Raw genomic sequence first — 10,766 nt, 5'->3', positions numbered from 1 at the left:
TTCCCTCTAGTGAACCTCCCTCTAGTGAAGCTCTAGTGAACCACTCACAACCATTAGATCCCCCTGGGGACACTCACAATCCCATCTCCCTAGTCTTTAGATTTCACCGTCACCACCACCATTACCACCACCACCCAGGCACCATCCCAACCTCTCACCCTGGTATTTGGTGCTCCCTGCCAGGATGTGGAGAACCAGGACTGGGAGGACAGATGTGGGAGAATAATAACAGCAACAGCAAAAGTGGACACGTGTCCAACACTACTATGTACCAGGACTGGATCTAAGGGCTTCACATATATGACTCCATTCACTCTTCACAGCAGCCAGATGAGGAAGTCGTATTATTATCCCCATTTTACAGATGAAGAAAATTGAGCCACAGAGAGGTTTAGTCACTTGCCTAAGGTCATACAGATGGTAAATGTCAGAACAAGGTGGAGGCGAAGGGGAAAGAGGGTGAGGGCAGGCCTGGGATGGACGGGAGTGGAAGGGGGCGGGGCGGTGAGAAGTTAATAATAAGAGAGACAAAGGTATACAGAGATGGAGAAACAAAGAGCCTGAGCCCAGGCAGAGATAGTCTCTCTCACAGAGCATATCTGCCCCTGTGAGCTCTGGCCCCTGCCCACGTCTTGACCTCATCCCTGACCACGCTTTTCTTTTAGCCTCAATAATGAATTTTCTCTTCCTCCAACATACCACCTCATTCCAGCCCCTTGGACTTTGCACTCTTTTCCCCTTCCATGGCTGATCCCATCTTTTCATTCAATTCTTAATTCAAATGTAATCTCTTCAGAGATCTCTTTCCCATGACCAATTTACATCCCCACCACCACCAATTCTCCTGATGTCTGCAGATTACTTTGAAATACTTTAAAAATAAAAATGGATTAATGGATGGATAGATGCATGGCTAGGTGATAAAGCAAGTACAGTCAAAACGTTATTGGTAGAGAATTCCCTGCCGGTCCAGTGACTAAGACTCCAAGCTTCCAGTGCAGGGGGCACGGGTTCAATCCCTGGTCGGGGAACTAAGATCCCACATGACACATGGCGCAGCCAAAAAAAAAAAAAAAAAGTTAATGGTAGAATCTAGGTGGTGGATATATGGGTGTTCACTGTAAAATTATTTCAACTTTGCTGTATGTTTGAAATTCTTCATGATAAATGTTGGTGGGGAAAAAACCAGAGGACTCTTCTAGAGACTAAAGAGGCAGCAAAAAAAAAAACTCAAATGGGTCCCACCATTTCTATCATCCCATCACCTCATTTTATTTCCTTCATAGCCCTATCACTCTTGCTAATACTCTTGTTTGCTTGTTTGTTTACCTATTTATTGTTTACTTATTTGTTTATTGCTTATTGTCTAGTCATTGAAATGTAAGCCACCTGAGGGAGGTGGTATGGGCACCAATTTTCTCCAGTGTCCAGAGTAGTAATTGGCACCCAGTAGGTGCTCGGTAAACATGTGTTCTTGAACTCCTCTTAGGAGAGGGTCTGGAAGCTAGATCTGCTGCATACTCACTGGAGAGCCCACACTCAGGAATAAACAGGATCTCCCAGCCTGGGGTCCCTGCAAGGGGAGGGATATACCCCAGAGGCAGGGGAATGCCCCATGAGGTCAGGGAATGTAAGTTGGCCTGAAAAACAGGGCAACAGGTGGAAGCTGATAGTGTGATTATTTCCCTGGGGCCCTAATTCCTGACCTAGACGAGCTAATAGAGATCCAATCTAATTCTTCAACAACTTAGGCCCTGCCCCCAAGCATAGGCTCCACCCTCTGTCTCTTAAGGCCCCACCCCACAGCAAAATCCCTGCCCTATCTGACCTAAATAAATAACACCCTTCGGGACATCCCTGGTGGGCCAGTGGTTAAGAATCCCCCTTCCAATGCCCGGGACACGGGTTCCATCCCTGGTTAGGGAACTAAGATCTCACATGCTGTGGGGCAACTAAGCCCACACGCCACAACTAGAGAGCCCATGTGCCACAACTACAGAGCCCAAGCACTCTGGAGCCCGCAGGCCACAACTACAGAGCCCGTATGCCACAACTACAGAGCCCACGCGGCCAGAGCCCACAGGCCACAACTAGAGAGAAGCCCGCGCACCCACAAGGAAAGATCCCGCATACCGCAACTAAGACCCGAGGCAGCCAAAAATAAATAAATAAATAAATAAATATTTTAAATAACACCCCTCAAGCCTAGGTCCCACCCTCACAGCCCAAGCCCCACCCCCTTACCTTAGACACCACCCTAAAATTTATAACATTCATACTTCTTCAGTCTGGGCCCTGCCCCCACCTAAGCCCCACCCCTCCACCTTAGGCTTCACTCCAAAAGCGTCAAGCTTTCAGCCTAGGCACTGGCCCTTCAGGCCTAGCTTGGGTACCCCATTCTCAGCTCCGACCTAACGTCCAGTCTTCACCTGTTCAACATAAGCCCTGCTCACATTCAAGATTGGCAGGGAGAAGTGCCCCAGGAAAAGCCTAGGGAGCCTGGTTCTGTGGGAACCTAGAGAGGAGGTTGGTGGAAAGAGAGGAGGTGGCTCCCTGTTTATACCGCCCCTCAAAGGCCTGGCCCCAAACCAAAAGCAACGCCCCATTGAGCCCACTTTGCATTGTACAGCGGCATTCTGTTCTGACCTCTTTGATTGGTCCCTCCACAAGCCCTCTACTCAAACCTACTCTGCATTGGACTGCCCCTCAGAGTTACCCTCTCTGATTGGTCCCTGCTTTCCAAACTCCTTGCTCCTGATTGGGCAAGTCCTTGCACATGCCTCTTTCTGATTGGATCGTTTGCAATCATGAACCTGGAGGCAGACAGTTCAACTGTGGTGCGGGGAGTAGTGGGAGGCGAAAGAGGAGGTAGAGGAGGAGGAGCAGGTTCCCTGAATCCTCTGCCTAAGAGAGGGAGTGGCCGTGGACCACAGGATAGCTTTGGGTTAAAGTTCTAACTGTACAGACCACTAGCTGTGTGGCTTTGAGCAACTATTTTTGACTTCTGTGCCTCAGTTTCTTCATTTGTAAATTGGGGATAATACTGGTACCTTCTTCACGGGTTACTGTAGGAAATAAATTAGTTATTACCTGTAAAGTGCTTATAGAAGTACCTGGCACATAGGAAGCCCTCAATCAAAGAGTTGGCTATTATTATCCATTTGATCATGTAAGTTCATGACCTTGGACAAGTCCTTTTGCCTCTCTGATCCCGGCAGACCAGGAGTTGCTGACCTCTTCATTGAATGACCCCTCCTATTTCCTCATCTCTAGCCTTCAGGAACTGAGGCTGTGCAGAGGGAGGTGTAGAGACACCCCTAGCAAGAGAAATGGGATAGGGGCACCAGCATGGGTGAAAGAGAGGAGAGGCGCTCAACCCAACCCTCTCCCCCCCAGAAAACTGAGGGCAGTGGGGATCTCTCTATAGCCCAGTGTAGAGCGATTCTATCCTGAATCCCTCAAGCAAAGGGCTTGTCCTGACTGGGGACAAGGGGCAAGGGATGGGACAGAGTGGGGTGATGAGGACATGGCATGTTAAGGCTGGGAAGGAAGGGGAAGTGTTGGAGCTGGGCTTGTGGACCCTCCCCCAGGAACGACAGGGCCGGGGGAGGGGCAGCCAGGGCCCAAGGTCACTCTGTCATTGTTACCATGGCAACAGCCACCTCTCAACTGGGAACCTGGAAAATGGTGGGAGGAGGGAGTTCCCAGGTTCCTGAATCTAGGGACAGAGAGAGGAACAATCAGAGACCTGGAGGAGAGGCAGAGAGAGACAGTGATTCAACTCTGTGAAGACCTGCCCATCTCAGAATCCTCAGAGCCTGGTACACTGTGGGTGCTCAATGAATGTCCCTCAGAAACAGAAAGCCTGAGAAAGTCAAATACCCAGAGATGACAGAGAAAGAAAGAAGAGTCTCCAGACAGGGGCAGGCAGTGTCCCTTTCCTGTCTCCTCAACCTCATACTCCTCAGGGGTCCACTGAGAGTCCTGGATCCTCTTAATCTTTCCCAGACCTGGGCCCTCAGGCCTCCCCAGCTGCACAAACCACCCACCCCCAGCAACTCCCCAGCCCCTGAAGCTGTTATATTTCACTTTTATAGCAACTTCAACAACTTTTCTGCCTTTAAAATCTTCCTGCCTGGGGGATCACTGAGAAAATTAGCATAGGTACAAGCTAATGCCTGCTAGGATGGAAAGGTGAGAGGTGGGGAGACAGGCACTCTGCCTTCTTTACTCTCAGGAACGCAGGTGTCCTTGTCCCCCTTGGGAGTGGCCCCTCCACAGATTCAGATATCCCCCCAATCCCTCTAGGAGACCAGGCCTCCCTCATTTCTCCCTAGGAAATCCTGCAGGCACCCCCCCTTTCTTTCAGAGGAACAGGTACTGTATCCTCCTTTACTCCCAGGCCTCAGCCGGCGTCCACTGGATCTGCCTGCCCTCTACTGGCCTAAGGCTGGTACTGCAGGACTGCCACCTACGGCCCACAGTGAGGAACAGAAACTGAGCCAGAACTGAGAGTCTCTGAGTTCTTGCATTTTAATTTCTTTAAGGTCTCAGATGTTCAGGTCCTAGGGGGCCTGAGTTCAGGTCCACCGCCCAGAGGTCAGCGAAAGAAAGACAACTTCTCTTGGAGCCAGGCCTCTGTGAGGTCATCAGTGGTGCGGATTTCAAACACCTGGGCAGAGAGAGGGCTCAGTGTTATAATCCACTCAGGAACCGAAAACAGTGAGGGCCCTGACCCCCTCCTCCTTCAGACCCAGGAACCCAGATCCCCAGCCCCCTCCTGCCTCAGACCAGGAGTCCAGACTCTCCCTCTCACACTCGGGAGCCTCAGCCCCAGGCCCAGACCTTTGTGAGCTCTGCCGTCTGCACCAGCCTGTTCTTGCTCCCTGCGTACATCATCTGTTGCTCAGGCTTGCAGCCTGTGTGGAAAAGAGAAGGAGGAAGCATAACTGGCGAATGCCAGAGTGTTCTCTAAGGCCCTAGTAATGTCCTGCAGACCCTGGAGTTTTCTAAGAGTCCCAGGAACTGTTCTAAGGAGGTCCCTGGAGGCTGTAGTCCGAGTCTCCAGGTTTGTTTGGGGGCTTGAAGTTATTTTAGGGTCCCTGGAGATGGTTTGGGGCCAGACAGGGGTTTCTAGGTAACAGGAAGAAGTGAGTTTGCTTATACACCTCAGGACTAAGGAGGATGGGGGCTCTGTGCCTCCACCTCCACCCAATGCCCTCTCAGGACTCACACCACACACACCACACTCTCACACAGGCACCTACGCACATGCACACAGTCACACAATCACCAGTCACAGGCATGCACACACACTTGCACTCAAACACACACACTTACACACCCTCACACAGAATCTAAGACCACTTTCTCAGGATGACTAGAGCTGTGTCTCACCCACGGGGCTGGAGAAGATGAAACACAAGGGGTAGGACACTCGGCCATCGGCGTGCATGTACTTGTAGCTGTAGACCACGAACCTACAGGAGCAAGAGGGAATCCAAACTCAGGACTTGGCCTAAATGAGACCCAGGGTACTGGCCTCAAACACAATAAATGATTTTTAAAATAATAATAAAAATGGATAACTAATAAGAACCTGCTGTATTAAAATAAATTAATTAATTAAAATTTTTTAAAAAGATAACATAGATCTATACATACAGTGTATAAATGTCAATTTCCCAGTTTTGATACTGCACTATAGTTAGGTAAGATGTAACCATTGGGGGAACTGGATAAAGGGTACTATATTTGCAACTCTCTGTGAATCTATAATTATTTCAAAATTAAAAGTCTTTTTAATAATTAAAATAATAATAATAATAGTAAATGCTAAATAGAACTACCATGTGATCCAGCAATTCCACTGCTGGGTATTTATCAAAGAAAATGAAAACAATAGTTCGAAAAGATATATGCACCCCCATGTTTATTGCAGCATTATTTATAATAGCCAAAATATGGAAAAAACCTAAGTGTCTATTGATGGATGAATGGATAAAGAAGATGAAGTATACACACACACACACACACACACACACACACACACACACACACACACACTGGAATACTATTCAGCCATAAAAAAGAACGAAATCTTGCCATTTGCAACATGGATGGATGTTGAGGGCATTACGCTAAGTGAAATAAGTCAGAGAAGGATAAATGTCTTATGATCTCACTTATGTGTGGAATTTAAAAAATAAAAACAGGGCTTCCCTGGTGGTACAGTGGTTGAGAATCCGCCTGCCAATGCAGGGGACAAGGGTTCGAGCCCTGGTCCGGGAAGATCCCACATGCCGTGGAGCAACTAAGCCCGTGTGCCAAAACTACTGAGCCTGCGCTCTAGAGCCTGTGAGCCACAACTACTGAGCCCACATGCCACAACTACTGAAGCCCACGCACCTAGAGCCTGAGCTCTGAAACAAGAGAAGCCACCGCAATGAGAAGCCCACGCACCACAATGAAGAGTAGCCCCCGCTCGCCACAACTAGAGAAAGCCCGTGCACAGCAACGAGGACCCAACACAGCCAAAAAAAACAAAAAAAGTTAAATAACAAAGCCATAATCCTGGCAGTTAGAAACCATAGGTAACTTATCATAATAGCTGTCAAGTTTTGAGTGTTAACTACGTGCCAAGCACTGCATGAGGCACCTTAACGAAATTAAAAATGATCATAACTAAAAATAATAATAATAATAAATAAAAATTAAAAAATTAAAAATAAAAACAAAGAAACAAGCCACCAAGTTCATAAATACAGAGAACAGATTAGTGGTTGCCGAAGGTGGGGGTGGGTGAAATGGGTGAAGGGAGTCAAAACATACAAATTTCCAGTTATTTTATTTCCCGTTATTTATTTTAAATAAGTCCTAGGGATGTGATGTACAGCATGGTAATTATAGTTAACAATGCGGTATTGTATATTTGAAAGTTGCTAAAAGAGTAGATATTAAAAGTCCTCATCGTAAGAAAAAAAATTTTTTTAACTATGTATGATGACAGATGTTAACTAGATTATGGTGGTGAACAGTTTGTAATACAGTATATACAAATATCAAATCATCATGTTGTACACCTGAAACTAATATAATATGTCAAATATATCTCAATAAAAAAATTTTTTAAAGAAAAAATAGCTTAGGGACTTCCCTGGCGGTCCAGTGGTTAAGACTCTGCCCTTCCACTGCAGGGGTGCGGGTTCCATCCCTGGTCAGGGAACTAAGATCTCACATGCCGAGTGGTGCGGCCAAAATAAATAAATAAATAAATAAGTGCTTATTTGATTCACAACAACCCTATGATGTAGGTACAATTTATTATCCCCATACTACAGATGGGAAAATTGAGGCCCAGAGAGGTGAAGTCACTTGCCCAAGTTTCTATGGATAGATTTGAACCCAGGAAGTTGGCTGGTAGAGTATAAGTGCTCAACCACTATGTTTTACTGTCCAGAGGACTAGAATCGGGGGCTGAGACTAGAGGCAGCTACATAATTTCCCAAGTGCAAAATGAAAATGCAGGGCCCTTTGTTATAAACACAGGAGAAAGGCTTTTTTCCTTTCTTCTGCAGTCTCTCTCCAGATTGATCTTTTAAATTTTCCTATTTAAAATCACGCTGTCTTGGGCGTGGGGACACTCACAGAGGGAGTGGAAATGCTCAAAGGCACACCCTGGAACCTGTCATGCAGGGGGTGAGTGCGGACCCTGACCCTGACACTCCCTGAATCTGTAATCAGGTCCCCTGCCTGGGACAGAGGGCAGCAGCCATTGCTGGGCAATGTGGGGAGTGGGTAGCTGAGAACCCATCCAGGCTAGAGATATGAGCTGAGGGAGGCTCCAAGCCCCCAGCACATGCTCCATTGTTCCATCACACTTCACACAAAACACAGATTCAAAGATAAAACTATAAAGAATTTCAAGACAGCAGGCAGTCGTAGAGCATCAAGCCCTGCATTCAAGGCTCCCTTCTGTGTACGGGGCCCTGTGTGACTGCACTTGTCAGACGCCCAGGATGCTGGTCCTTGCTGAGATCTAGAGTCTGGGATTGAGGCTCAAAGTTGTAGGGCACCCAAAATTCACCCCAGTCGAGATGAAAAATCTAAAGAGACCAGTTTTCATAGAAGTGTCAAAAAGCTCCTCCACACACAAAAGCACCAGGCTCCTCTGGCTTCACACAGGATTCTCCCCAATCATTAAAGGTCAAATAAATCCTTTGCTACTCAAAGTATTCCCAAGTATTGAAAAATAAGGAAATTTTAACTTTTTTTTTTTAAATGAAGCAAGTGCAATGTTGAGACCAAAACCTGACATGGTTTGTACAAAAAAAAGCAAACTCTAACATTACATATGACTATTAGTGTAAAATTCTGCAATAAAATTTTGGTAAACAAACCAAAAGTCCTAGGACAGGAACATTTGACTTCAAAGACATAGATCCCGAGCCCATGAATAGGACTGGAACCCAAGCAGTCCCTCAGTCTGTATCCCTATCATCACCCCTCTCCCCATGGCCTGACCTTCCCCTTCCTTCCCCCAGGATACCTGGGCTGTCTCTCTGGCAACTCCATTTTTAGCTCCTCTGGAGAAATATTCTGGGGATGAGGGGAGAGAAAAAAAAAGACTGCCATTAAATGAACACTTACTGTGTGCCAAGGCACTAGTCCAAGAAATACACATGGATTAACTCATTGACCTCTCCCAAATCCCAGAGGGGTGGGTCTTATTGTTATTCCCATTTTACAGATGAGCAGACTGAAGCCCAGAGGTGTTAAGACACTTTTCTTCTAAACCCACTACAAGGATTAAATCATTGAATCCACAGACAACCCGAAGAGGTAGGGACTGCTATCTCCATTTCACAGATGAGGAAAGAGAGACCCATACAGGTGAAGTCTCTCGCCTAGGGTCACAGCTAAGTTGGGACTTGACCTCCGGGTCTTTCTGGCCCCCAATGCCAGGCTCTTAGCATCAGTCACAGTCTCTTGGGTCTCCCAGTCCCACCCTGCCCTTCTTGGAGGTCCCATCCCCCCATCCCCTCACCTGAAATTCTTCCTCCAGCACCACCATCTGCCGGTCTTTGTCCACCTTCACTGAGGAGGAAGGGCACATGGGAGTTAGAGGCCCCTCCCCTCTGCCCCCACACTTGTCCCCATACCCCATCCTTCCAGAAGGGAAGATGACACTCACTTATTATGGCCGCATTGTCTGTCTCTTTTCGGAAGCGAAATTTCCTCAGCTTTTCCTTTAGCTCTGGGTCCACCTCGCACACCACCAGGGAGTCAGACTGTCAGAGGAGCCCAGCAAGAGCTGAGTCGCCTGGCCTCAGCCCTGGCCCCTTCCCCAAACCTCAGTTTCTCCATCTACTAATGAAGAGGAAGACCCAACAGCCCATAGATTGCCTCTGTGAACATTAGGAAAAGGCTCCTTTCCCTCAGGGCAGATGCTGCCCCTTGCAGAGCAGAGGCTGGACTCGAGCCCCCTCAGCAGGTGCCCTTGGGCAACGCCCAGGGTGGCCCAGGGATCTGCTTGCCTGGGGCTAAACCCGGAACCACAGTCTCTCTTCCCCAAGCCTTGACCTCCCTTCCACAGCCTGACCTTCACCCTGGCGTCCTCCTAGCCCCAGTCCCACTCCAGCCCCTAGCCCTTTCCATACGACCCTGGCCCTGACCATGACTTTTCTGTCCACAGGCCTCTTCTTTTCTGGGTTCCTCTGTCCTCTAGGGGTGGGGACCAGGGCTACAGGGGGCAGGGTGTGGGGTAGGGGAAAGGTTTCATCTAACACCACATCCTGTTTATGCCCATTCTGGGACAACTGTCACAGATGACTCCTCCCCCTCCTTCCTTCCCCTCATCTGCTGGGACCTCCCAGGCTTTGCAGTCACCCAGACCGGGTTCGAATGCTGCCTTACTGTGTGGCCCTAGCTAAGTAACTTCACTCCTCTGATTCAGGATTGTTATGAGGATAAAACAGTTTCACATATCTCCCAGCATGGTGGACACACTCAATACACAGTAGGTAATGATGAGCTTTTTTTTTTTTAATTTTTATTGGAGTATAGTTGATTTACAATGTTGTGTTAGTTTCAGGTGTATAGCAAAGTGAATCAGTTATACATATACATATATCCACTCTTTTTTAGACTTTTTTCCTGTATAGGTCATTACAGAGTATTGAATAGAGTTCCCTGTGCTATACACTAGACCCTTATTAGTTATCTATTTTATGTATAGTAGTGTATATATGTCAATCCCAATTTCCCAGTTTATCCCTTCCCCTCCTTTTCCCCACTGGTAACCATAAGTTTGTTTTCTACATCTGTGACTCTATTTCTGTTTTGTAAATAAGGTCATTTGTACCATTTTTTTTAGATTCCACCTATAACTGATATATATTTGTCTTTCTCTGTCTGACTTCACTCAATATGACAATCTCTAGGTCCATCCATGTTGCTGCAAATGACATTATTTTGTTCTTTTTTATGGCTGAGTAATATTCCATTGTATGTATGTACCACATCTTTTTTACCCACTTGTCTGTCAATGGACATTAGGTTGCTTCAATGACTTGGCTATTGTAAATAGTGCTGCAATGAACATTGGGGTGCATGTATCTTTTTTTAAAAAATAAATTTATTTATTTTAGGCTGCATTGGGTCTTCTTTGCTGTGCACGGGCTTTCTCTAGTTGCAGCAAGTGGGGGTTACTCTTCATTGCACTGCGTGGGCTTCTCACTGCGGTGGCTTCTCTTGCTGCAGAGCAC

General features: G+C 47.1%; 1 protein-coding gene across 1 annotated transcript; it reads right to left on the bottom strand.

Moving 5' to 3' along the window:
• Positions 1-4,519: 4,519 nt before the first annotated feature.
• Positions 4,520-9,744, bottom strand: GMFG (glia maturation factor gamma). Its single transcript, XM_007114481.4, has 7 exons — positions 9,675-9,744; positions 9,194-9,290; positions 9,047-9,096; positions 8,549-8,598; positions 5,398-5,480; positions 4,846-4,919; positions 4,520-4,672 (listed from the first exon to the last, which is right to left on the bottom strand). Exons 1-7 carry the CDS (start codon positions 9,675-9,677, stop codon positions 4,601-4,603), a joined length of 429 nt encoding a protein of 142 aa, XP_007114543.1. The 5' UTR covers positions 9,678-9,744; the 3' UTR covers positions 4,520-4,600.
• Positions 9,745-10,766: the final 1,022 nt, after the last annotated feature.

The sequence above is a fragment of the Physeter macrocephalus genome, chromosome 17 (genome assembly GCF_002837175.3).
Source record: "Physeter macrocephalus isolate SW-GA chromosome 17, ASM283717v5, whole genome shotgun sequence".
In the NCBI taxonomy this organism is placed as follows: domain Eukaryota; kingdom Metazoa; phylum Chordata; class Mammalia; order Artiodactyla; family Physeteridae; genus Physeter; species Physeter macrocephalus.
Note: the sequence above shows the minus strand (reverse complement) of the source record. Positions and strands in the feature narration are given on the sequence as shown.

Bases quoted from the DNA above. Each gene is read 5' to 3' on its own strand.
- GMFG (XM_007114481.4), bottom strand. The intron at 8,599-9,046 runs GTGAGGGGATGG...CCTCATCCCCAG, and splicing joins TGCTGGAGGAAGAATTTCAG to AATATTTCTCCAGAGGAGCT. The intron at 5,481-8,548 runs GTATCCTGGGGG...TTGCTCCTGTAG, and splicing joins TTGCCAGAGAGACAGCCCAG to GTTCGTGGTCTACAGCTACA.